This window comes from Rhea americana, unplaced genomic scaffold, assembly GCF_003343005.1.
Source record: "Rhea americana isolate MKP2758 unplaced genomic scaffold, rheAme1 scaffold_78, whole genome shotgun sequence".
NCBI lineage: Eukaryota > Metazoa > Chordata > Aves > Rheiformes > Rheidae > Rhea > Rhea americana.
The window spans coordinates 2,594,368-2,621,577 of NW_028186956.1; the positions used below are offsets into that span (position 1 = coordinate 2,594,368).

A 27,210-nucleotide genomic window follows, 5' to 3' on the forward strand; every position below is an offset into this window, starting at 1 on the left:
TCCAGAGGTCCCTTCCAACCTTACTGATTCTATGATTTGTGATTCTATGATTTGTGATTCTATGATTCTATGTTAGTTGCTCATTGAAGTGCCAGTTTTGTTGCTGTGCCATTTAGGGACAAAGTATTTGTCTGTCATGGGCTGCAATGATTAGTAGTATTGTATAGCAGCTTCTGGAATTATGGAAACAAAGAAATCTTCACAGGTAGAGGCTTGGCAGTAATTACAGCATTGGCATGTCATTCCTTCCCATGCACACCTAGGTTGTCACCTGGCCCACAGCTCATGCCTGACTCTTGCATCTGGACAGCATAATGACTTTTACCTTGCACCATGACCCTTGAGCCAGRTGCAAGGGATTGGCTCGGTGCTCAGCTGATCCGGGATTGTGGAGGAGGAGCGAGGCTGGGACAGCACCCTGCGGCTAGGGGTGTGGGCCATCTGGCTTATCCCCAAAACATTCACAGTTCGCCGTTGCAGCCTAACGTGGAGCCAGTGAGACCCAACTTGTCCATCAGTGTGTTTTAGGTCAGCTGTAGGCCTACAGCGGGCAGTAGTGTACTGCTGTCATCTTCCTGTCTCTGCCCGGATCCGAATAGTTCCTTGCAAACTGCCAGGCCCTGCGATCAGGTAGGCCACACAGTCAGGATAGAGGGGCAGGTGGGATCTGGCAACATTTTATGCAAAAGAACAAAAAGTACTTGGCAAGTCTGTGAAGGAGTTAGAGAATTAGGAAGGACTATCAGTAAGAAGCTCAACTGAGAGCAGCAGCAGGTAAACACTGCCGGGAGTCAGCCTCGCTGTGATGGGTGAATCTTGCTGTGTTTGGAGAGTGCCTTCTGTTGAGGCGTACCTGTAAGGCAGGTCTGTCTGTCTGCAGAGTGGAAACACTTGGATCCACCCCTGTTGTCCCCTCCTGCCTGGTCTGCCACATGCACGTATGCAGTCCAAAACATAAAGTACCAAGTAACACTAAGATCAAGAACCAAAATACTAAGGGCCCAAACACTGCATTGTCAGGCATCCATACCTCTACCATACTCCTGCGTTGGTGGTATTACTTGAAAAGTCTGTACAGTGGCTTCTGTTGTGATGGGGGGGGAGATGCACAGTGTGTTTTCATAGAGGTATAATTTTGTGTATGGATGTACATATCTGCCCATGTAAATCAGTAACTGGCTGTATTTTCAATCCCACACACTTGATATAATTATTATTGTTAATTGTGGCAAATAAAATTGTAAATAAAACTAAAGAGTTTTTTTTTTTTCTTTTTTTTTTTAAAGGAGTGAGCAGCGACTGGGCGTTTTTGCCTGCTCCAGGGCCTGTGGCTCACAGCTACGGTAAATCTAATTCCAGAGCACCTGGAGCCGCTCCTGCTGCCACCATGCGGTTCGGGCCCCCTACGAAATGCCCCGGGTCGGAAGAGGTGCCGGGCGGCCGGCGAGAGCCGATCTCCGGCCAGGAGGGGTGAAGCCGCTGCCGCCTCCGGACGCGGCCCGTGAGGGAGGCGCTAGGGCCGCGTTGGCCCTCGCGGGCGGGGAGGACGCGGCAGAGGAGGCGGGGCCGGGCCGGGCGACGGGGGGTGGGCTGGGGCCCTCATTGGGCACGGGCGCTTGGCTGTGACGTCACACGCCGTTCGCAGCCTGTGCCGGTCGGGTTTGGTGGCCGAGGTGCCTGCTCGAGCCGCGGTGCAGGCAGCGGTGGGGCAGCTACGTGGGGCCTTCCATAGCGCGGGCCCAGCGCGGCGGCGTTTGAAGGCGGGCGGTGGCGGGCCGTGGGGCCTGGTCCTGGTCCTGGTCCTGGTCCTGGTCCTGGTCCTGGTCCTGGTCCTGTCGCCGTCCCTTTAGCGACCTTGGAGGTCCGAGGCTTCGCCCCTTTCCCGGCGTCGCTCCCTCCCTGGGCAGCCCGCCTGTGGCGGCGCCCCTAGTCTCATGGCGCTGCCCCCGTTGCACAGGTGCCTCCAAGTGAGTGGGGCCCTGGGCGGCAGCGGCGGCCTGTGGTGCTGGGGGCGCGCCTGGAGCCCTCCGTCGCCCCTGTCCGGGATGGGGAGGCTGTGCCGTCCGSCCCTTGCCACGGTGCCTGAACGCCCCAGCTCTTGGGAGTCCCGCGGAAGGCCCTTCCTCCCTGCCCCGGTCTGGTAGAAATCGCCGGGATGCCTGCAGGGCAGCCCTCGGCCTGGCACTGCCCGGGTTTGCCTTTAGGGACCGGCTTAAAGCACGTTGTTTTGTGTCACTATTCTTCCTTCAGCTGACTGGGCATTGGTTGACAGCATCAGTTTTGTGTATTTGAAATGGATACTGAATTTAGATATTAACCCTTTAGGCTAACGCACAATAGTTGTGTGTGGGTCACAGATGAAGTGATAGGCCTGACTATATGCTACTGTGCTAGGTTCAGCAAATGTGTGTGCAAGCAACTCTGCTGATGTGGCAATAGATTATTTTTTCAGCTTTAGTCAGACTGAAATAGAGCCAGTTACTTTCTCTGCCATTTTGCAGTGTACATATATAAAGTTCAAGATAAACTTAGTGAATTTGTGAATTTGATATTGAAATGTTAACAGTCCCATTAACATCTGATCTGAAAGTTTTACATGATTTTATTTTTATATTCTCTTGCTTTTCAGCTTAATGATGAAAATGAACAGTTGCTCAAGAAGTTGAAAAAACTGCGCATAAAAAATAAAGAGCTAGAAAAGAATTTGGCTCAGTTCCAAGAGAAACTGCATCTGCAGCAGTTAATGCATGACTGTGTCACAAGCAGAGAGTAAGAATTACTGTCAAACTGTTTTTTTTTTCTTTTTTTTTTGTAGCAAAAGAAGCGCAGTGCTTTAGCACTTGTACTTTGTTTTTGTTTTCCTTCTGAATGAATTAGGCCTTATCTGCTTATTTTGAATGGCTATCTGTGAACAGGGTGGTGGGAATGAGTGATACTGGAGACACTGATGTAAAAGCACAAAGCATGACTGGGGCAACTTGAATAAAATTCACTGTTGTAGTAGAATGAACAGTTTTAGTATCTACTAAGGATACTTCTGCTTTACCAATGTGCCATCTCTGTCTGTAAAGAGTTTTAGATTATATCGGTAAGGAACAGTAGTAAGATAGTTCAATTGTATCAATACTGTTTAAAAGATTCAGAGGCTGTGACCTTGAGGACCTGAAAACTATAGCTCTAGTGCTTTGAAAAGCTTCCTGACAAGTTTCAAATACCTGTTTGCAGTTTTTCCAAGTCTAGGTTTTGATGCATTTGATCATGGAAATTTCTATTGTAAAATCAAAGCGAAAGGTAATTTAGGCTTTTTTTGGTTGTTTTATATGATTACAATTAAAATTGTAAAATCTAGTTTCATTAAACTGCTATGTTTATTTCAATTAAGTGTTCAGGTTCAAACAGAATCCTACTTATGGCATAAGGGTGGACACAACAAGGATCTCAATCTAGAGAGTGAGAATGTCAGGTGAGTCCTAGCAAACTGCTTCTTCACAGAATTAATGAAGCATGTTCACACTTCCATAGGGTAGAAATGGTGTTTGTGATAAATCAGTTGAATTTTTATTAACTCTGCTATGGAAGTTGCTTTCAGCCTTTGAAAGAGCTTAGAATACTCTTACTGTGTTACAGAAAGGAAAATGGTTTTCTTTCAGTTTTGAAAGGAAGTACTAAATCTTAACAAAATGGATTCCTGTTTTACATCTTTAATTGAGCAAAATTGAGGGAGCTAAGGAATTTACTGAGGAAGAGAAAGGGAAAGAATAAAATTTTAGATCAAATATCTACAACAAAAATTATACCTAGATAGCTAGATAATTTAAACATTTATATATTTATGTGTATATATGGATAATTCGTGTGATAGTATTATTTTCAAAATAAGCCACACAAGTGATTCTATGGGTTTAGTCTAATAGATTTTAGAAGGCATTACTTATTGTAGTCTGCCAATTAATGCTAAAAGCAAACTCATTTTTAACTGTTTTTGATGCAAATGATACATTTTTATTTTAATAAAATGCATATTAAAACTTCTTAAGAGCTAGGCAGCTATGCTGGTCCATCCTTCTGTGCATTGGTTTAAAAATAAATATGAGGCTCTGTTCTTTCAAAGGTAACTTTCTGTCCAGAAGGTGAATCTTGGGTTGTGGATTCCACATAGATAGAGGCATTCCCTATTTTTGTTAATTCAGGCACCCTGTTTTTAGTGCATTCTTTACCTGGCTGTGGAATGCCACATTTTCAATGAGGTTTGTTTTTCAGTGTGCCGGACTCTCTTTGTGGATGTCTAAAGGAGGCTGGGTCTCTAGCCCCAGGCTTTGCATTCAGTGCCTAATTAGAAGCCTATCTTGAAGAAGTCTGAGTTGTTCTTCGAATATAGTGCTGGTCCTGCTTTGTATTAGGTTGTATTAGATAACCTAACTACAGTTAGTTCTAGCATCTATTTTTATGTTATTTCACAAAGCTGTCCTGTGCTCAGTCACTTACTCCATTCGTCGTATGCACTCATGACCTGGTATGAACACTAGCTCTTGTGTSTATTTGTGTTTATCCATTCATTTATAGCCCTGATATATGTAGGTTGAATGCTGTGAAATACTGTAGGAAATTAGTGTAACAGAACAGAAATTAGTGTAACTAAAGCCAAGATTATATGAAAGGGAAAGGTAACAGTAATTTACAAATCTGTAGGTTAGTTATTCTACCTACTCTTTGTGCATTCTCTTGGATGTTTAATTCACTCAAACTCTTACCACGTATACTCAGAAACAGGGAGATGTATCCAGGTGATCTGGCCAGGATTTCTTGTGCGCAACAGAGCGGGCTGGGGATGCTGCCTGATGAGTCCTTATCATGTCTTGTGGGTTCTTGACTGGTGACAAGAAACTAGTTTTAAGACAGACGTTTTTTAAATATCCTTTAGGAGTGATCTTGCTATTCCTGTTACGCTAACAGGGAAAAAATGGTATATGTGACATGCTGCAGGCCTGTTTCCACTCTCCTGTTGCTAATGTGTGGGGTTTCCCATTAAAGAGTTTGTGCTGATACCTCACCAGGATGTGGCCATCCTGCGTGGACAGAAACAACAGGGTCCTCTGAGTGACTGCTATCAGTACGGGCATTTCTTCTAACTTGCTCTGCTATTTCTTCAGGTGCTGTCTCTTTCTGTCTCTCTCACGTGCGTTTCCAGTCACACTTCATTCATATCAATCTTATTATTTCTGTACAAGTCTTTGCAATACAACCACTGTCCACGTGATCTCTCTGGAATATCTGTAGCCTTTCTTCATAAAGGATACACAATTTTATTGTATCTGTTTTCTTAGCTTTCAAACTTTGTTGCAATTCATGCATTTCTTCTGTTTTTAGACTACTTCAGATGTATAATAATCTCCAGAAACGTTACATTAAAGAAATCAAGACAAATCAGGAGCAAAGTGAAACAATTAAAAATCTCACTGTAAGTAAAATTTGTAGAAGGCAGTGTCATATAACTAAACACAAACTTTTTAGGTAGACTGAAAAGTTGATTCTTACGCTTATAAAATCAGACCGTGTTTTTCATGCTCATTTTTGTTCTTGTTTCCCATACCATTGAGACAAACGGTAAATAGGATTCTCATTTTGAGCGATTTTCCCTGGTATGTCTGCCCTTTCCTTGTTTTTTCTTTCTACTCACCTACCAGTCCTTATTCCCAACCATCTTCCCTCTGTTTTACCCCAGCCTTGGTATTTTCCTGTATGCATAGTGAACCTCTTCATTTCAGAAATCTAGCAGCAAGCTAACAAAAAAAGAAAAGGTAAATGTTTTCTCTGTCAGTAAGTAAGATCTGTGCAGTGAGGGTGGCATCAGAACTGGAGCAAAGGTGGGATGTGGTACAAGAAGATAGAAAAGCTTCTTACTTACTGAAAAGCTTCTTCTGGAAGAAGCAGCTTCATCCTGGCATGGATCAGGCATTGCTATGCAGTTGTCCAGTCTAATTTGTCTCTTCCTAGGAGTTTGTGAACTTATGTTTCGTTCATTTGCTCCTGAATATTCAATATGATGAGATTATATGAACTTTTTTTCAGTTCATATAACTGAGAAACTTTTATGGCCAGTTGCTGCCATAAAATCACACTTTATTGTGAGGAAAATTTCAGTATTTTTGTACATGTACATTTGTATTTTCTTGTGTAATACCAGTAATGGATTTTTAAAAAACATATTTGATGTATGTAAGATTTGACTTGCTGAATACTTTTTTTCTTTCAGGCTTTTTTGGATAGATTTAGTTGTAAGTCAGCTATTGAAAGTGCTAGATTTGCATTCAGGGTATGTTTCCAGTCATACTCAGTTGAGCTATGTTTGTTCTGTACATTTTAAACATTTTCCAGTTTCTTGACAGATTAAAATTCATGAGCTAGAGCATAATCTTCGAGAGCAGAGACAAAGAATTGAGCAATTGGAATGTAAAAAGGTTTCTAAGAAGGCTAGAGCTGTTTCTGAAAAAAGAAGTCAAGCTCCAGAGGGAGAAGTAACATCTTGCAGACGCATGTATAAAAAGAAGGAATCGTGTTGCAGTAAATATTTAGGTAATGGTACACATAGTTCTGATGCTGCTGTTCCTTCCAGTATGCCCACCAGAGGATGCATTTCATTTCTGATACAAGGTTGTGCTCCAGGCCATTTCTTCCACTTCAACCTGCAGTATCTGAACTGTTTTTCATTTCTGAAAAATTGTTGTGTAAAAATAGTACCTCATAATCATACATTTATTTTAGTGATAAAAACAAGTCTTTGCTGCTTTTCTATTTTTCTTAAACTGGTATGTCACTGAAATCATGGCTGTATTCTATAGTATTTTATCATTTATTCTGTTAAACTACATCTATACAAATCTGTTGGTAATAGTGTTTGTTGCTCCGTTCTTTGGTTTTTGGACACTGATTCACGGGAGAACCTATTTTTAGCTTTAAAGTACTTCTTAAACTTTTGTTACAAAGCTGTTGGACAAATACAGACAATATTGGTTTGAACGTGCTCTTCCTCACATAAATTAGTCCACAGGATAAAGTTCCTTATCCTTATTCCCCCTAATCCTGTTTGACTTCAAAGCATTGCAAATTTGTTTCATAGCTCATGTAATGGAGATAATTTCAGAACATGTGCGGCCAGTAATGGATTGTATGACTCTCCCATAGGTCAGAAAAAGGTGATCAAACCTTGTGATGTATGTTTTGTGACTTCTGAAGTTGAATATTCCCAACCTCTAAGAGTATGTGGAAATATCCGACTGACAGATAATATCATCTTTCCTAGTAGCTAGGAATGTGCTGGGCCAATTCTTAAGGATAAATCACTTTAAGAAAAAGTACTTTAAAAAGATGAACCATAATTTTCTAATACCACAAAACGTAGGCAGCTCTTTAGCTGTAATATGATTCATATGAGGGGGAGGTTGACTGTAATGGTTGAAGATATATATATATTTTTTTATTTGAATATAGAGCTATTGTTGAAGGAGATTAAAAAGCTGAAGAAAGAAAATGAAAAGTTGTCTACAGAAAGGAGAGCACTAAGAAATGAATTAGCTGGATTAGACAAGGTAATTTATTTTAGGACAAGTTTAAGAATAGACGATTTTTGTAAAGCTTTTCTGCCTGAACTGAAACTTAACTTTAGGCCGAATATATGCTGTTATAAAGCAAAATGTATAGAAATATCAGTTTATAACATTTTAAGAAATAAAAAGAAATGAATGACTCCTTGAAACATTAATTTTATGTCCAAGAATACTACTTGGCTAAGGAGGAGGAATAATGCAATTGTCCTTTTTTCTTCTTTTTTTTTTTTTTAAACTGCAGGATTTTCTTAAGGATACTGCTTTTTAATGTTTAGACAATGTAGTTTCCTTAATGAGAGATTGTTTATTATGACACTTMAATTGTAACTGCTTTTAACTGACTTAATTGCTTCCAGCAGATATTGAAAGTATTTTTTTGAATTACCACTTCTATTTCTTCACTATGTCAATAAGAGAAGAACTATTTTCTCTTGAATTTAAACATATCCAGTTATAGTTGTGGTAGAACTCTAAGCTTTGGTGGGGAAGTGCACTGCAAAGCTTTTGTGGTAGGTTGTCTACCTAGGTGAAGAGGGAGAAGGTTTGAAAAGTTTTAGCTAGCAAGCTATAGAGGACTCAGTTTAGTGTACTTACCTAGGATTTTATTTTCTGAATAAAACTCTTTAAATTGTTTATTTTTGGTTATTCCTAAACTTGCATATTTGCAGGAACTGAATATTGCAAATTCATTCTTTTGATCAAATGAAAAAAATACTTTTTTTTTTTTTGGTAAGGAATGTGGTCTATCTTGCAGTCCCCTTTCGTGAGCTAAATAATGTTATGTTGGCTATAATATTATTATATAAAAGATTGGCTCAAGCTAATAAAACATTTAGTGAGGATGGGTTCTAGTTTCCCTTCTAGAAATCAGGGACAAATGTCTTGTTTAGAAATTAGGGACAGCTGGTGGCTGAAAGGCTAATATTTCTGATGAGAGATAAGTAAATCTGAGGTTATAGCTATTTATTAGTGTTTTTTTTTTAGGTAGTGTGGTTTTTAGGTATAGAGACTAAATCACTATGCATTATTTAGAATATAGGTAGCAATGTATATGAAGGGGGGAAAAAAAAGCAAAAGACTAGGTAGGAGATGACAAGTATAAATAGATACACCATTACTTTGGTAGCTAGAACTTTCCAAGGTTTATAGGTGTATTGGTGAAACTAAGTCTTGGGTCATTACGTTCTGCTTGCTGTTCTTGCATTTTCTTTGTAATTGAAGTTAGAAGTTATTACGATCTAAATTGCCCAATAGACTTCAGTTGCAGGAGCAAAGCAAAGAACAGTTTTATTTATAAGCTATAGGCCATAAATCTTTATAATAATTACTTACTTCTCCGAGTAAGTTCTAGGAGATACTTACTCCTAGAGTAGGTGGTTCTACCTGTAGAACTACCTATTAATTATAGAACTGCTTATTAATTATATGTTTTGGAATAGAATATTTATAAAAGAGTCAGTCTGAGGAAGTGAATCCATATAGGCTGACATTAAATAATTTCAACAGGGCTGGGTTTTATGATTTTCATATGGACTGTTTCTTTAAGTGGCCTTACATGTTGTTCTTTCTCATTTCCTGCTTAATTGTAAATTACTATTATCTCAACTATTTGAAGCTGTTGGATAGTGTTTTCCATCTTAGGCTCTATAAAGTTTGCTGATTCATATATCTTATCCTTATGAATAAGAAAATCAGATTTTGTAGCACAGTATAGTCATCATAAATAATAGATCTTACTTTTAAGTAGGACATCCATTAATAAAATAAAAAGTCATGCTTAAGGTGTTAAACAGGTGCTAGCAATTTAGAAGCAGTTTAAAATCTGAAAAAAGTTGTCTATGCTTGTATCTGTAGATATAATACTAATTTTTCTGATTTGAACTCTTCAGTATTGTCTTGGTTTGTCAAATATTATGAACAACATCCTTAATTTACTCTCCTAAACTCTCTTCTTGCTTATTGTCACTTTTTAATACTCTCATAACCATCAGGTCTTCAAAGTTCAAGATGTGTTGATCTACTACTGGCTGACTTTGGCATCTGTAGAGAAATGTCACTATATTTTGTCCTATTTGCCAATTATTTTGTTTCAGATTTTGTAGAAATCTCTTTGTTGTTTCAGTTCTTTGCTGACTTGTTCCAGATGTCTTTTGAATTAACAGCGTCTTTGGTCTTTCTCCTTGTAGCTCTGCCATATATGGCTTCTGCCATATTTTTGTACAGATGAGTTTATGACAGTATTCCCTTATCATCTTGGACTGCCATTTTGTAGCTTTCTGATAAATCAACCTTTCCTCCTTCTCTTATATCTCAGTTCATCTTACCTGTTACTAGTCTGTATTATTTCAGTGTGTAGAAATAACTTGATGCTTTCCATGCATAGCACCTGACATGCAAAGTTTTAAACTATTATGTAGTGTCATGGTTAATTGTTACATCTTGCTTTAGCTGTGGTTGAACATCTTAGTCATATATTAAAAAAAAAAAGTCTTTGGTGTTTGAACACTAGACCAGCTGAAATGCTGACTAACTCTTATTGGGAATGTCTTTAAAAGAAACTTTTTTTTTAGGATTTTTTTGAAGAGATAGAAGATCTAAAGCGTGCCGTACAGGAATCTGTGAAACTGAATAATGAGTACGAGAAGTGCTTGAAACAAATAAGTGCAATTTATAGACTTCCTTTAACACTACCTTTGTGACTATTGATTTAATGGCAAGTAAATGTTCCACATAAATTTTCATATTTATTGCGACATTGAAAGCTAACCTGGTTTATGTAGTGCCATTTTTTGATAATGAGTTCAGTAATACAATTTCTATATCGCAAGTTATTCTGAAATGTTTTTGTGTTTTATGCCTTTGATTTTTGTTTATATAGTTTTAAAATAAACAGTGGCTTGTGTAACTTCTTCTGAGTTTCAAAACCTCCCTCTTTCTTTCTCTCTCTTTAAATATACACCTTGTGGAAGTGGGCTTTTTTTGAAAAATAAAAGCATGTTGATATTTTAAATTAAAGAATTTCTCCATTTATCCATTTCTGTATGAACTGTATAAAATCAAAATAAATCTATAGATCTGGCAATCTTTATGAGTTTCAGCCCAAAGAATGTGACAGTACAGACAGAAAATACAATGGTTAATATAGTAATAAATTATTACAAAGAGATTTGATAAGAGAAGGAAAGTTAAATCTCCAGTTAAGAGATCTTTTATCATGATATACAGATAAAATCTGTGGCTGAAGGAGGGACTTAGAAATGGAAATAATGTAGTCAGAAGATGGGTCGAAGACTTGTCTTTCAGTATCAAAACAAGAATTCATCAGAAGTTCTTATTTGATTGAAGAATGAGGCAATCTTGAAAATATTGAAAGTATTGAAAAAGATCTACCTTAGCGCAACTGCTAAGGTAGAAGTGAGAGGGAAAAATCAAAGCCTTTGCCTCAAAGAGGTATAGTGTGGAAAGATAAAAGACAACTCCCAGTTGTACATTTAAGCTGCAGAGAGGGAAAGTTGTGAGATTTGGACTATGAACTTGAACTTGAGTGTGGCTGTGTTAAAGTTTTATAAAATCTGTATATTCATAAAAATTCTATATTTTCGTATTTGTTTGAAAGTTGAAAATCGGCACCTCTGTTATGTTACATCAGGAGAATTAAGTGAAAATTTAACTTCATCAACCTGTCAAGAGTTTATAAATCCAAGCCTCTTTTTGCCCCAGCATAATTTCTTCAGATTAATAAAAGCTCTAATACTGGCTCGTTAGTGATAGATTTAGGACTCTTGCATCCCACCTTGTTTGTTTTGACAGTTTCATGTAGTTGTAAGTTAATAAATAAATTGTCCTCAAAGCATAGGAGGTTTTCAGAGTTGCATGGTCCCTAAGTAAGAGGGAGGATAAAGTACCAGAGCCACTTGCTTCCCGATCTGTCTGCAAACGAGATCTGTCTGTATGATTTTTCTCTTGCTTTATTCTTGGGCTCACTTACAAATTAAAGGTAGAGCATGTTCTGAATAAAGATGGAGGAGAGGGAGAAAACAGTGATGCAGGTTTGTGTGGCCAGTAAACTCAGCAGAAGAAAATAGAATAGTGTATATGATGGAAGTCTTATAAGTGCAAAAATGAACATTCGTTAGTAAGAAAAATAAACATTGCTGCTGAAAGAAAGCACCAAACTTCTTTTGAGTGTTAATCACATAAACACTTTTTATCACAGTTTTGTGGCATAAATTTATACTTCTAGTATGTGTAATCTTTGTGTGATGGTTTTATTATTAAATAAATACGTAGTTGTCCCCATCCACACGCTGATTTTTAAAGGTTTGTGCAGAATGCTTAGATGTAGATGAGGAAAAGTTCGAGTTTATTTCTCACCCTGCCCTTAGTTTCAGTATGCAGAACGGTTCCTTTTTGACTGGCTACGGTATTGCTGTGCCTGGCAGAGTTTAGGGGTTTGCAGACTACAGAAGGTCGCAGTTTTCCATTGGAGAGTTTGTTCTCTGCTCAAACAGTTGGAAGTGATGAATGTGGCGAGTGATTAATCTTGAGCTCACCTTCACGGTGAACTTGCAAAACTTTCGAGGTCAGTCTGGCGTCATSCCCCTCCTACCTGTTCAGAGCAAGAAGCAGCAGAAAGATCTGTCAGTCTTTCTTTATAACTTCGATCCTCGAGCCCCGGTGACGACGGCGATCCTAGCCCGGTCCTGGGACGCGCTGCGCTCGGGGCTGGATAGCAGCGTACTGCGCCGCCGGTGCATCGAACGGCAGCTCTGGGATGCCGCGCGCGTGCGGCCCGACCGCGCGGCCCTTCCGGGCCCTTCTGTCTGCGCTGCCAGTTCTCGCGTACCGGGCGCGATGGCGAGGTTAGCGCAGCGTGCGCTTGGCTTCAGCTAAAGAGCTTTCGCGGTGGCGTGYGGAGGGGGGCAGCTGCCGTCCCGAGCGCGCGGTTCGGAGGGGGCGCGAGCGGCCGTCGGCTGGCAGAGCGAAGCAGGCTGGAGCGTAAAGCAAGCAATACGGCTGGGGGTTTCAGGCAGCCAGCAGCAGGAGCTGTCTTTCAGCTCCTCCTGCCTGGCTGACTTTTGGTGATTTTTTTTCTCTTTCACTGTCAGGAAGCTGGAAACGTAGGATGCGGACAGGAGACGTCTGGCATCTTCCACAACTGTGGCACGACTCCCCGAACAGTCTCMGCTAGGAGCAGGAACGCTGGGACAGCGAATGCGTGCAGAAATGACAGGTTCGGTTTCGGTGCATTGGGTTATGTTTCTGTTACCCATCATGACTTTTGAAAATGGCAGCTCTGCCTTGAAGAAWTTTTTCTTTCTTTTCAACTAAAAGCAGCCTTTTTTTGTGTTTGAGGGGATCATCATACTTCTGAAGATCTGAGGTTTTTTTGCTGATTTTTAATGCTGTTGATAGTAAAATGACAGAGTTAATTTGCTTTAAGCTTCATATAGATGGTGAATAAGAGGAGTCATAGGGTTCTGGGATTTTATTCTGTTTTTACATGCCTAATGCRTGTTAAGTGACATGCTGGCATTTTCTGTTCAATTCAGTACTATTTTATTAGAGGAAGAAACTGTCTAAGACTACCAAAGTCTACTCCCAAATTCTGAGGTAGGTACAGTTTGTGCAGGACAAGGCCGTATGAAGTTGTGTGTTTATAGTAATGAATTTTCCTGTCTCTTATCCTTGTTTCTGTATGTTGAACAGACATTCCCGCTTTAATCTTGTCTTATGAGATATAAAACCAGGATCTTATTGTTTTTTATTATACTGATTGATTGCGATGTAGATGAGATTAATATTAAACAAGTTAGGCTTTATTTGTAGTTCCACTGTATCATGAAATTGTTATATCTAGCCTATGGCTTCCTCCTGCAAAAATAAGTTTAGATAGAACTGAGTTGCCGCAATTAAGTATTAGTTGTGCTAACATTAAGTCGTGCATATTAGAAATGTTACATGATGCAGATTAATGGTTCTTTTTCTTGAGTAAGTACTTTATAGTGTTGTTAATAGAAGCTCATATTTGAAAATAAGTGGCTATTATCAAATGGAGGCGTTTGACTGGAGAAATAAGATAATCATGTCATGTCAGTTTTTGCTTTCCATAAGATGTGAATTGAACGAGCTTGGGGCATGGGACAGTGAAACAATTCAAGTTTTGTTACTACTCTATGCATGCTAATGAGTTGAAAAATAATAATAATAAAAAATATATTGTTGAAAAATAATAATAATTAAAAATATATTAACTTTATGTGGTTCTCTATTTTTGTCCCAGTTCCCCTAAAACTTAGGACCTAAATTTTAAAAGGCAGATTTAGGCAGCACAGATGGACACTGGTTGTTAATCATTGCAATAGTACTCAATAGCTGAAGCTATCAAAATTAGGGAATACAGTTTGAAATGCCTTTTCCTGTCTACTAGAATGCTTCTTTTCCTTTCTGTACTTTCCAGAAGTGTTCAATAATTGTTGGTGTCCTATGTTAGAACTTTATTAACTTAGTAAACACAAAAGCAATCCTAGTCTTTGGGGGGGAAAGAAAAGCCTTTTCTTCTCACATTTCTCTAAAAGTTTTCTGATGAGCGTGTGAAGTAACGTATTTCCTGCTCTTCTGCTAGTTCTTCCCTCACTGTTAGTCCATTGTACTTGGGTAGCTTTAAAAATAGGTCTTTCAGACATGCGGTGCTCTTCTGAATGAGTTCTTGAGAGCTTGTAGGCATTTTTCTTGAATGTAAGGCTAGTATGCCTGTCCTCTCAGGTGGGATCCTTGTTTCTTGTGGGCACTTACCACGGGAAATGTTTCTGTGAAGGACTGTAGAAGAAACAGAAATGTGAAACTGTGGCTTCTCCTTAAGCCAGAAATTAGGAGCGTCTGTTAGATGCCTGCAAACAGGCGAAACAGTCAAAGAGCTCTGTTAAAATTGTGGCTTGTCAGAGCAGAGACACTTATTTCAGATTAGCCTTTAAAGTGACCTAAAATAAGTAATAGCATTATCATTTTAAAAGTGGTAAGGTCCCTGTTTGTGTTACGAGCCATCCAGGGAGAAAGAAATCTGTAAATACAAACTGTTTGCCAACTTACAAGAGCTTATTTTCCCACATTTCCCTTCAGTTACGTTGCTCTCTCTGTCTCTACAAGGCTTAGACATTTCTTGGTTCCAGTGTTAGAAATGAAGCACTCTCAGTTAACTACCTGTGCATCTGGGCCTGTCTTCATGGACAGCTCTAGTAAATTTATTTTGGGAATAATAAATTCCTTTTGGTTCGTGGGGGTTCTTGCCATGAGCCTTTTTAGAAATGGTAGTGTTGATTTGGTGTGGTCATGTTATGTGGCTTGTGCGTTGCGTGTGGCATTGCAGAGGCTGGGATGGGTGTGGATCCCAGTGCAATTCCTTGCTCTGCCTCACACCACCACCTCGCTCATTTTTTGTKCTGCTCTTCCACACTGAGTTGTGTCTTTGACCCCTGCTCATGAAGTTTGTGCTGTGTAGTCACAAGGACATCAGGCAGCCGGGTCCTCGCTGGCTTTAAACTAGTTGCCTTGGTCGTAGTAGCACAGAGTGCCAGTCTAGGTGCAGTAGTGTGGCCTTCTRTGTGGGTTAAAGCTATCCAAAGGAGAAGACTAGCTTTACTTTTTAGTTCGTTTTTACATATTTCCAACGCTTYCAGGGACACTGTCAGCTGTGCGTGGTAGCCTTACATTTTAAGAGAGTACTGGCCTTGTGAATGTTTTATTTTGTATTTTCTCTGCAGGGTTTCTGTGCTGATATGAAGCTCAACTTGATCCTCTGAATAGCCCCTACCATTTTCATCTCAATGAGGAGAACTTAGCCTTTGGGAAGGACTCTTTTGCTGGTACTGCAATGTTTCGATCTAGCTCGAGCGCTGTGAGGACTCTTCCTTTGAAGAAGAGGATCTGTTTCCTGATAAAACTTATGTGCTTTGTAAGCTCAGTGTTACTATTTTGTGAATTTTTAATTTATTACGTGGTGATTTTTCAATGTCACTGGCCAGAAGTGAAAGCTGGAGATCATGTGGATAACRAAGAGACTTCTCCTTCAGTCCTGAAGGCCATAATTTTAGCTGATACTCACCTGCTTGGTGAAATCAAAGGACATTGGCTGGATAAACTACGAAGGTAATAATTCAGTTTTTGGAATGATCTATATCATGTTTTTAGAGCTTTTAATAGTAGCTAATGGGACAGATGGTTATAAMTAATGCTGTGGTATTGGTAAGAGGTAAGTATGCTGGCTCTGATTTGCCTATCCAGATTTGGACTGATGGTGATAAACTAGTGTTGAAAGATTAAGGAATGGGCCTTATTGGAATAGGTCCAATTAAGGAATTGGATTAAGGAATGGGTCAGTGCAGTAGTGAACATCCAGGTAGTTTGTGGGTGTAGATGCTTGAGCATTTTAGATAGGACAAGCAGTCTTTTTCAGTGTGTAGAAATGATTTATAAAATGCCTTAAAAAGGAGCCAGAAAACTTTGAGTCCATCTAGTTTATATCTTTAATTGCAGAGTCAGGGAAGCTGGTAGCAGTTTGTAGCAGAATAATCAGCGGCAAAACCAGTTTTAAAAACAAAGATAATCCAATCCTGTGCCTAATGCACGAAGCCATGTTGTTTCTGTTAATCCACAAAGAAGCAAAATGCTGCAAGAAAGTACTAATTTATACTAGTAACATGCCATGATATGATCATCATAAAGTTTTGTTGAAGAAACAGTAACATAGTAAAGTCTGTGCAGTAATTCAGCAATTGACCAGAACAGTGATTAATGAACCTGTAACAAATAAACTGGTATTACTTCTTGTGCGAGTTGGTCCTAAGTGTTCTGTGGTGAGTTTGGAAGCACCTACTGCATTTTAAGTTCCTTGCCAAGTATTTAAATTGGGTTTCGTATTAGCACTTTGAGTAGGTAGGAGCTAGCTTCACTTTCCTGCCAGGCTGTGTTTGTGTGTTCAGAGTCAAGGATGCAGAAGTTAGGCAGTGATGACTGGATGTATATTTTCCCCTTAGGGAATGGCAAATGGAGAGATCTTTCCAAACTGCTTTGTGGTTACTGCAGCCAGATATTGTTTTTATTCTGGGAGATGTCTTTGATGAAGGAAAATGGAGCTCACCTCAGGTACGACATACACAGCTATTTATTTCAAAAAAGAGGATTTTTTGAAGGAAATGGATGGTAAAATAAGGCAGACTAGGTATGCAATAATTTATTTAGTATTACTATGGTTGTCTTGCTGATAGAAGCTTCTAGGATGTTATATACCAGTTGAAATGATGTGACGTTCCTTTATTTTTGGTAGTACCTTAGCACTTTTCCCCCAACACCTAGTTTTAAAATGCGACCATCTCGCTGAGCGTGTGCTTCTGTATTACATATTTATGATTCTCTTACAGTATTGTGGAGCAGTGTTCATTTCTGTATTTTCCTGCAGGCATGGGCAGATGATGTCAGGAGATTTCAAAAAATGTTTAGACATCCAGTTCCTACTGAGTTAGTGGTTATCGTTGGAAATCATGACATTGGATTTCATTACGAGTAAGTCTTGTCAGCGAAAGGAATAGGCAAGCATCACGATTGAAGTGTCAGCATGCATACATGCAGTAACTGTTTTGTGTCTCAGTGACTTTCTGTGTGTTTATACAGAATATTTTTGATCATAACCAAGTTGGAAGGGATTGTAATTTAGACCAAGATCTTTAAGTGTATTGATCTGTGGACAATGCACTTTAGGATTATACTGTAGAACTGTTTTCAGACTCGGTGCTGCTTTGAGCACATTGTGAAGTTCAGAGCAGGTTGCTCTGCATTCGCAGAGAAGTCTTGAGGCTGCTTTTTCTTCTGTTGGGCTTCCGTGGCTGGTAAGTAGTTAGCTTAAGTATATTCCCTTTCTTCTGTTAACAGCGTGGAAAAGGGTAAGTGCCCTTGCTTCAGAATACAGTATCAGTGGCAGAGCTTCTCTGTGTGTTTGGCAAATCTAATCTTGAATATGTGATCTAGATAATGGAGTGGTAAGCTGTGAGAATGATCTTAAAAATATAAAACTATGTCAAATTATTTATGCCAGTTTTTTACCTCAGTTGTATTTTTATTCTGTCACACAGAATGACCACTTACAAGGTAAAACGATTTGAAAAGGTTTTCAACTTTACTTCAGGAAAACTAATAACTCGAAAAGGAATAAAGTGAGTATATGTAATTCTTTTATAAAAAATGTTCAAAGTAGTGGTTACTGATCTAGGAGACCTGAATGATAAAAGATGGGATTTGCAAGTGGTGTTTCTAGTGAAATAGTATTGGAATTCTTAGCTTACAGCTTCTTAAAATTGTTTTTGCTTTGTATCTAGCCTGTGCTATGTTAAAGGAAACACTGTACAAACACATACCTTGATGCAGCCTGGAGGCTGTTACTTTGAACAAGATAATTTGTAATACTTTTAAATGGAAAAGTACTGTGAAACTGGAATCGACTTCTCTGGTTTGTGTTTCTACTTCCTTGCAGCTGCTAATGACCCATGGCTATAAACATAAAWGAAAAATGGGATTCAGTAAAGAAAAAACAAACAAAACTCTTCCACGCTTACATGTTAGAGTTTCATTAATGTTAAAGACTTCTTTAGTCTGCAGAACTTAATTCTTATTTCAGGAATTTGGCAAGATAGCAGTAGCTTGTCTAAAGTTTTGCTACAGGGTGGGATAATAATGCACAACCTCACTTTGGCTTACAGTAGATCTTGTTACAGAGTTTATTCTCCTAGTTGCTTGTCTGTTCCTTGGYGGTCACTGATAATGTAGCAAAGGCGATGCTGTTTCTGTAGTTGTTATTTTTCATATACTGTGTTGTAGTTTGATGAGGGAAAGCCACAGTGGATCTGTGGAAGAGCCTTTTGTTTTCTGTTTATTTGTTTATTTACTTACTTGCCTCAGATACATGAAGAGAAAACCCATAGCGAGTCTGTAGTTTGCCATGTATGCCATCAGTTTATAATTTTTCATGTGAATGTATGATTCAAAAGCTACAACTTTAAGCTGGTTCCCTTAATTAAACATTAAGCATTATAAACAGGTCTAAACAAGTGTGTTTTTTAGGGAGACCTTTGAGCTTCACGAGCGGTCAGTATAATACTATTGTTTACTGTGCAGATGTGAAGTCTCCTACATATGTAATTTCATTTTAGATATAGACAGATATAGGTAACTATTTCAGAAATAGTTATCAGGGAAGTTTCTATATCACCTTTGATAAAACAGCACAGCAGAATTCTTGCATCCAGCAGCACATTTTATGTGTAGTACCATATTCACTAACTGAAATGAGCTACATTATTAATTAAATGTTACTGGATAAACTATTTTATAACAAATCAGTGATGTAAAAACAACTTAATTTGATAAGAGAATTTAAACTYATTTTGGTTTTGACCGTAATTTAAACAGAGGCATTCAACTCATTTATGTCTGTATATTGAATTGAGCTGGGAATATGTCTATTTGTTGAGTCCTGAGTGAGAGATTACAACAGGAATAACTTATTCTGATGGCAGAAGGTCAAAATTTGAAATTTACTGGGAAAACTTTTTTTCTTTTACAAGTAAATCCCATTTTCCTTGTTAGAGACCAGAAGCCAAGAAACAAGATATGAAAGTATGTTCAGGACAGGTGCCCAAGTGCTGTTTTGCATTTCAGTTGTTCAGAAGAAATTGAATTTCCTCTGATGTCTAAAATGTACATTTAAGGAGAAGCAACTTCTCCTTTCTGTCAGAATTTGGTTTAGTGGGCTTCTAGCAGTGAACTAGAATACAGTTTAAGTACTCATTACAATATTATAAAGAATCTTGAAGTGTAAACATGAAATATTTGGCACACAGTATATTTGTGCACCCAAGTAACAAAAATTATAAAAGAACCTGTGATGTAGAGAAATGGTAACCTGCAATATGGATACTCTATAGATTTATAGCATGTGATTTGGGAAGCTGCTACATTCTGCTGTTTTGCTGAGCTATGTCCAACTTCTGAATACTTGCATTTTATAAAATAAAAATTATCCCATTTGTGTGCATGAATAGCAAATGCTTCTCTGCCCTCTGCACTTCCTTTCTCTTTACCCACTCCCCTGTATTTTTCAGCTTTGTCATAGTGAACAGCGTAGCCATGGAGGGTGATGGCTGTGCTATTTGCCGTACTTCAGAGGCAGAGCTTGTGGCTCTTTCTCACAAACTAAACTGCTCCCAGCAGGTAAGAGTTTATTAAAGATCTGATTATAGCTGGCAGCTCGGCTGCTGCAGTGGAATTGTTGGAACAGTCAGGGTACAACAGATTCACGTCTGAAAAAAAAAGACTTTCAATTCGTATTGTAACTTGTTAGCAAAACTCTCTTCCTCTTCATTTTCCCTTTATTATTTTTACTTCACTGTTCACTGTGTTATTTTGTGGTGCTAATGGTGCTAATTCTCTTCTTAGTGCTACCAACTAGCCTTGCACAGACTGCCATTTCTTCCATTCCAAGGAATGGCAGGAAAAGCACTGTAACCCCCCCCCCCTTTGATATGAGATGTGTAGTAATCCTTGTCTTTATATTTATGCAATTCTTCTCCTMTATATCCTTCAAACTAGCCTATTTGTGTAGTTTTCTGATTTTACTAGAGTCTTGTCTTGACAGCTTAATAAGGTTTTAATCATAGTTTTTTGTTTTGTTTTTTTTTTTCATCAAATCCATTTGCCTCTCATATTTCATCCCTATTCCTTTCTTCATAGGCAGATTGAAACAAGGTAGGCAGCTTGATTTACTGAGTGGGCAGTCAATCAAGAAAGTATCTCCCAGTGGAAACATTGCCAGACTGTAACAGCTCTCTCTCTCTTATGCTGTCCTAAATCTCTTTTTCCTTATTTGTGCAGTGAAATTCTGCTATTGCTTTCTGCATTCAGAAAGAGAGGAGCTGTATCTACAGCATCCCCCTTTCATCCATTGCAGAGGATCTCAAAAGAGCTTTCACAGTGCACTGTATTTAAACACTTTATTCTGTGCTGATAATGCTTTTCTCAAAAGCAAGTGACATCCTCCCTTGTTATAGTTTAATTCCCTTCCCCATCCCAGCTGTACACATARGTGAAGATAATTTATATGGACTGATTTTATTCACAGAAACTGAATCATTCCAAGAAAAGGTGCAGTAATGTGGAAAAGCTTCCAGCTTCAGAACCTATCCTTTTACAGGTGTGTTGGAGATGGGGTGGGACAAGATGTTGACATGCTTTTGGTGTACTTACTAACTTTCTGCAAAGGCTGGATTGTTAACAGCTGATCCTTGCTGTGAATTTCTCCCAGCATTATCCTCTCTATCGGAAAAGTGATGCTGAATGCAGCGGAGAAGATGCTGCCCCTCCAGAGGAGAAAAACATCCTATTTAAAGAAAAGTATGATGTACTATCTCAAGAGGCATCACAAAAGGTTTGATTAATTTAGCAACCTTAGTATCTCTCTCTCTCTGTGTGTGTGTGTAGATATCTACAGCTGAAAAAAAATAAATACTGGAAAGGACAAATGCTCACTGAGACAAGCTGATCACAGTAGCTTCTGCTTTTCACTGTGACCATGGCCTTGATTTTTCTGCTTGTGTAGAGGTGGTAAGGCCAGGTGCTCTCAAGTCTCTAATTTAGCATTTTGTACTTTATATAATGTGTACATTTGGACAAACTTGGTAGAAAGTCACTATTCTCTGACACTCTGAAAATATTGCTTTTGCTGAGTTAATTACTACAAGAAAATGCAAAGATATTCCCAGTAAATCCAGTAGGCAGTATTTGCTTTCTTTTGCAGAAATCTGTTCACTCAAGACTGGCAGTATAAAATTCTCCCTTAGACAAGAAACAGCAGTGCTTTATTAAAAACAAGATTTTTCCTTTTGTGATGCCAACAACATGGTATTGGTTTTGTTGTTCTAATCTGTATGGCTCCCGAAAAAATCCAGTATTTGGGATGAGGGTCAAATGAGTGTGATTAGTATTACAAAGGCAACAAGTGTTTACTGGAAAACAGTAGTTTATACAAAACACTCTGTAAGAATATTAGCACTCCCTTCCATTTTTTATTCTGGCAGAAGAAAAAAATTGGTGTTAAGCTTTTTTTTTAGTTATGACTTGATTTCTGGCTTTGCCATTCTGTGTTCTAGCTGATATGGTGGTTTCATCCCCGTTTGATTCTCAGTGGACATACACATAGTGCTTGTGAAGTGCTGCATGCAGGGAAAATTCCAGAAATCAGTGTCCCATCATTCAGTTGGAGGAATAGAAACAATCCTAATTTCATCATGGTAAGTTTTATTTTTTTTTATTTTTGTCAGATAACTTTCATAAATAAATCAACATGGCAGTCAGCTATATTTTAAAACTGATTCTACCTGTAAAAACAAAAAATTAAAAAAAATGCMTACCCACCCAACCCACTCAGTACACTGCATCCACTTTATAAAGTACAGCTGTGGGAGCCACATGTTCTGTGTGGTACAAAGCAATGCTGTTAAAGATCTAATTAGTATATGGGTACAAGCATCTAACATTTTCTTATAAAGAGGGTGCATTGTAAACTATTGACTTGTAAAAATAATCAGTATTGTGCACTGAACAGTAGAAAGACTAGTTTTGCTCTGTTGATTTACCAACTATGAAAACAAGACCGTATCCATCTCAACTTCTGCATGGTGATCATGGTTTTCAAACTTGTGCATTAACCACTTCACACRGTGAAAACGTTTATCACATGCCAATAGTTTGCCTCCTCGTTTGCAGTTCACATTTTATGCAGTGTGTTGGTTATGCTCTCACAGGTAGTTCCAGTGCTCTGTATATCCTTAGAGGTAAATCAGTTAGCTCCCCAGTTCAAAAATAAAACAGAACTCTTAAAAACTCGGAGTAAGAAGCAAAACCTGCAATCCTGTTTACAGAGTAATTTGTGACTTTGTTAAAGTGGCAAAAATTTGCCACAATTTTTGTGACAAAAATTGTTAATGTATTTTACTGTTGTTGGGTATAGGCTGTTTATCACACAGATAACCCCAAAATTTTAAATTCATTTTATCCAACTGTTAACATTTCTTGTTAAAAGTAGTTCTGTTTATTCCGTATTCCTGAGAGTAGCTGCCTTCAAACTACATATGCTCTCTGCACATGCTAGACAGTGCATCTTCACTGCAAAACAGGTTGGCTAATTACAGTTGCATTGTCTTCACTACCATTTTAAATCAGCCTGTGTTTTGTAAACTTTAATTTGAATTGCAAATTCAAACCAAAACCAAATTAAGTTCTCTTATGCTGCTGTTTCAGCTCATGTTAATAATTTGGATTAGCCAACACGGTTTTAGCAGCATGGACTGGGTAGAAGGAGGGCTTGGAGAGGAGGAAGGGGCACATTCACAAAACCTAACTTTAGCCTAGCAAGGCTCCTTCCARGTTGATTTACAGCAGCTAAAGTTAGGCTTCTCTTGAAGGCAGATCAGATGAGSAGCCCAGCTCTCTATTGACTCTAGAAGGAATAGAGGGAAGATTGGCCTCTGGGCTAATGTTAGCCTGGTGAATATTCCAGTTAGTGCCCAGCACCACAAGGTATGGACTAATGCGCCAGCCCCCTGAAGAAGGCACTGGTACTAGGAAACTGGCCCCAACCCTTGCCACCCAATACAAAATTTAGAAATCAGAGATCTGACAGCCGTGGTGTTACTTCTGATTTAGAACCACTGTAACAGCAAAGTGACAGTCTTCATTTCTTTTCCAGGGTAGCATAACACCAACTGACTTCTCCCTCCGAAAATGCTTCCTTCCGTACGAGAGCAGAGTCTTTACTATATACTGTGCAGCAGGCGCTCTGCTTGTAATCCTGATACTAGCTCATTTTCAGCTTCTCACTCCACCGTTTTATTTTGCTCAGCGTTTAATCAGTAAGCATAAAGCAGTATGAAGAGCCAGACATCTGCATTCAGTCACTGAAATACCAAAGCTGAGAACAGTCAAACATCAGACTATATTCATGCCAGCAAATGACCTAATTTGATTGCTAGTCTGAAGGCAGGTTGCATTTACACATACCATAGAAGTCCTATACAGCTGATATGACTACTACAGGATAAATAACCGAAATGAATGTTTCATGCTGTACAAAAATACTGTATTCTACAATCAAATGAGTCCTTTTCCTGCTATAATTTTTGTATCAAATATGTATATTAAAAGTTTAACTGTACATTATGTAAATCCTATAGCCTCATCACGTATCTGCACTAGTGTCTTACCCTGGTGGAGGCTCAGTCTTGCAAACTGGAAATGTTTCTCCATTTTATTGCTGCATGGCCCTTCTAATGTCGTACTTCTGTTTGGTAGGGTCAGGCAGAAGCTAGATGCATCAGCACTGAGATGCAGATTTTTTTAATCTTTTCAGAATGTCATATGTAAGGGACTGTAGTCTGGGACAAGAAATCTTCCAGTTCCTGACATATTAAATTGTTAACTGAGTACAATTTGCAGTTATTGTCTACCAGAAACAACAGGAAGAAGCCTCGCAGATCCAGTTTGCTGAAACACACTTGAAACCTGCTTAAAAAAAAAATTAGGGTGACACCTCATGCTGTTATTTCTCAAAAGATGTGCTATGATGAGCTTAAAAAAAAGAGGGCCCTATTGCATCCCAGAGATCTGTGTGGTGAGGGGCCCTCCAGTTGCTGATCTTCTGCAAGAAGGAAGGTCAAATACAGCTGCAGTAACAGCATCCTATGCCTTGGCCCTCGGCCTACAGCAAAGGGATAAGAAGGTGTGTTATTTTGGAATCCTGCAGGGTCGCCAAGTTTTGTTAACTTTGTAGTAGAGTCACTTTTTGAACTGCACTAGAGTTTTGGTGAGGAGGGTGGAGACTATCAGCAGCGATGTAGCACACCGCAGAGCTGAGCCACGGGGCTCCAACTGGATGGCAGCAACTAGAATGTGAAGGTCTGAGCTCAGTGTCTTTCCTTGCAAAGTCTAAGCAAAGCTGTGACAAACCTACCTYTTTTCCCCATCTACCCCAGAAAAAAAACAGAGGGTCAATTCCACACCCAGGACAAATGTTATGACATTCCTGCAGAGGCTGGGGACTCTAACCTGGGCTAGGGGGTAGTATTTAAAGAAAASACTTTATTTCATGATTAATTTGGGTAGTGGCGGTATTTACTTTTTTTGGCATGGGAAGTGAGAGAATCTTTGCATTTGGGAATTTAATGTATTACTGGCTTGTTCCACCCAGCCTTTCACTTTCTGGGAAATATCTGATGATTGACTAAATTTAAAATAGAAATATCAAAATACACACATTTCTGAGAAAAGGAAATGGTCGTATTACAGTATCTAAAATGGGATTATTTATCATCACATAGAAACAAGTACTGAATTTGTRGTCTGAATTTAAAAGATGACTGATCAGGGTTTATAAATAACAACAATGCTTACAGTAAGAAGGTAATCAACCCACTGATTTATATGGCATTGTTGGGAATGTGTTAGATCTTAATCTCTCCCTAAATTTAAAGTGAAGTATGGAGATGTTCTAAGGTGTGGTAAAACATTCTATAAAGTAATGTAGTCTAACACTTCTCTAGGTTTCTGTTATTGCAACTGTAATTTTAGACATTTGTACAGGTTATCTTGGACACAGGAAAAGTATATAGTCACAGACATAAAACAGCTATGTATAAAATATAAAGCAATGTTATAGTTACTAAAAAGGACATGCCTTATTGCTACAGCAATTCTTGCTTTTTATATATTGTACTGTACCACAACTTGTTTTGAGAATGTCGTTTGCATAAATTATTCAAGTTTGAGAAATATTCACACATTTTGATTCTACAATATTTAAAATAAAACAATTTTCTAATGTGTCTCTTTATTAAAAGAGAAATAAAAATGTCATCTTGTAATTCTCTTAGGCCAGACAGAAGGGTTTATACACCTTTTTTTCTTCTTTCTTGCTATTTACTTGCACAATGAAAGCCGCTGTTGGTACAAAGATTGAAGAGCTCTATATAATGGTGCCATTACACATTCACAATCGGTCTGTGCAATTGTGAAGTTCTATGAATGACCAAAGAATTACCAAACATATTTTCTAAATATAAAGAAAAAAAGATCCTTGGTTCCCATTAAAACAACACCAGGTTGCAATTTGGACACTTGAATGAATTCCAATGTTTTAAAGCTGAGACTTCAAAAGAGAAAGGCATGTTTGCTGCAACAKCCGGTGACTGTAATACCTTACTTGGAAAGGTAAGTGGTTAATTTGCATAATTTATAATTTTTATACTAAAGAGCATTTTTATATAAACCAGAAAAAAACCCCTAAACTCTACAGATAAAGTTCTTACCTTCAGTCACGGCTGCAGGTAAGGTTGACATCAAGCTGTACAGCGCAATCAAAAACATACTTACATCTTAGCTCATTTTACAGGTACAGCCATAATCAAGGCACAAAGATCTTCTACAAGTATTTTTCTTCAATAAAGTTGTACAAAATAATATTACATTTTACAGTCTGTACAATATAATAAACCAGCAGTAAAACAAAAAAATATATATAGGGAGAGGACTGTTGTCCAAGAATGATCTGAACTAAAAGGATCATTTGTGGACAGCACAAATAACGTAAGTGAGGGTGGTAAATTTTCTGCCTAGTTGCAACAGGCTGAAAAGTAGCTGTAATTCAAATGCCTGAGGTGTGCAGAGACACTTAGCTCCAAAACCCCAGAAAAATTGCTTTGTCTTCACTATTCCTCTCATTATCTACTCTACTTCCTGTGCCAGTAACGGCTTAAAAGAGGAGGTCACTTTATCAGTCGACCTGCAACTCAGAAATGCTAAAAACTGTGACAGAGTAATAAATATTGTGGTGCTGCTACATTGTGTGTCTACTTCCTCAACAGTATTTAATAACCTGATACAAAGTGCATTAATCTTTTTCACCCATCAAGTACTCTTCAATGTCATGTTAAAAAGGAAACCCACACAGAGGGATAGGAATGACTTCAGTGTCATCCAGCTGACATACCAGTTTGAACTAACATTAACCTGCTGGAAAAAATTTAGCAGGTTATGTTCAATTAAAAAACAAAACCTAAGGGAACAGAGGTAGCCAAAGGGCTTAGTGGAATGACGAAGAAGTGGCATGTCAAAATAAAGCACAAAAATAGTCCCAGAAAGCGCGGAGGAAAAGAACCCAGACTTGCTTCAAATCAGCTTTAAGGTTAAATAATTAAAGTAAACAAAGTGAAGAGACTGACATTTCTATAGTATATTCTTCCACCCTGTGTGGGGTAGTTTCAAGAGAAAGAGCAAGGAGCAAAGAATTTAAAACCACAGGTTCCACGGTGATCCCCCTCACAAGAGTTCGTACTGGCGAAGATGCATTCGCTGAATGATGTCTCGACAGTCGTTGAACACTCTACGGATATTTTCTGTGTCCACTGCACATGTAAAGTGTGGGTAGCAATAATGTCTGCCGTCTCCACTCGCCGTGCTTATCCTCTGTGGAAACAGGAGGACAAGATGGTAAGGACACGTTCCTCAAGGA

The 27,210-nt window shown here is 38.6% G+C and overlaps 3 protein-coding genes across 7 annotated transcripts in view; 2 read left to right on the forward strand and 1 right to left on the reverse strand.

Moving 5' to 3' along the window:
• Positions 1-1,747: 1,747 nt before the first annotated feature.
• Positions 1,748-15,452, forward strand: LOC146585690 (uncharacterized). 5 transcript variants are annotated; one of them, XM_085322493.1, is made up of 9 exons: positions 1,748-1,967; positions 2,630-2,769; positions 3,383-3,463; positions 5,368-5,458; positions 6,387-6,573; positions 7,489-7,586; positions 12,713-12,837; positions 13,157-13,217; positions 15,365-15,444. In XM_085322493.1, exons 1-8 carry the CDS (start codon positions 1,935-1,937, stop codon positions 13,185-13,187), a joined length of 786 nt encoding a protein of 261 aa, XP_085178619.1. In that variant the 5' UTR covers positions 1,748-1,934; the 3' UTR covers positions 13,188-13,217; positions 15,365-15,444. The 5 variants fall into 5 exon arrangements, with proteins under 5 accessions (XP_085178619.1, XP_085178620.1, XP_085178621.1 ...); XM_085322494.1 differs by lacking the exon at positions 13,157-13,217 and having other exon boundaries at positions 12,713-12,848; positions 15,365-15,452; XM_085322495.1 differs by lacking the exon at positions 13,157-13,217 and having other exon boundaries at positions 15,365-15,450.
• A 22-nt stretch (positions 15,453-15,474) lies between these two features.
• MPPE1 (metallophosphoesterase 1) lies at positions 15,475-23,658 on the forward strand. Its single transcript, XM_085322491.1, has 9 exons — positions 15,475-15,749; positions 16,637-16,745; positions 17,059-17,162; positions 17,729-17,809; positions 19,754-19,862; positions 20,770-20,841; positions 20,953-21,075; positions 21,797-21,937; positions 23,395-23,658. The coding sequence occupies exons 1-9, from the start codon at positions 15,475-15,477 to the stop codon at positions 23,575-23,577; spliced, it is 1,197 nt and encodes a 398-aa protein (XP_085178617.1). The 3' UTR covers positions 23,578-23,658.
• The window catches only part of GNAL (G protein subunit alpha L), a 126,507-nt gene continuing 121,224 nt past the window's right edge, over positions 21,928-27,210 (reverse strand). Inside the window, exon 13 of the mRNA XM_085322492.1 lies at positions 21,928-27,164. Coding sequence (XP_085178618.1) covers positions 27,018-27,164 — 147 coding nt within the window. The 3' untranslated portion in view covers positions 21,928-27,017. The remainder of the gene's footprint in view (positions 27,165-27,210) is intronic.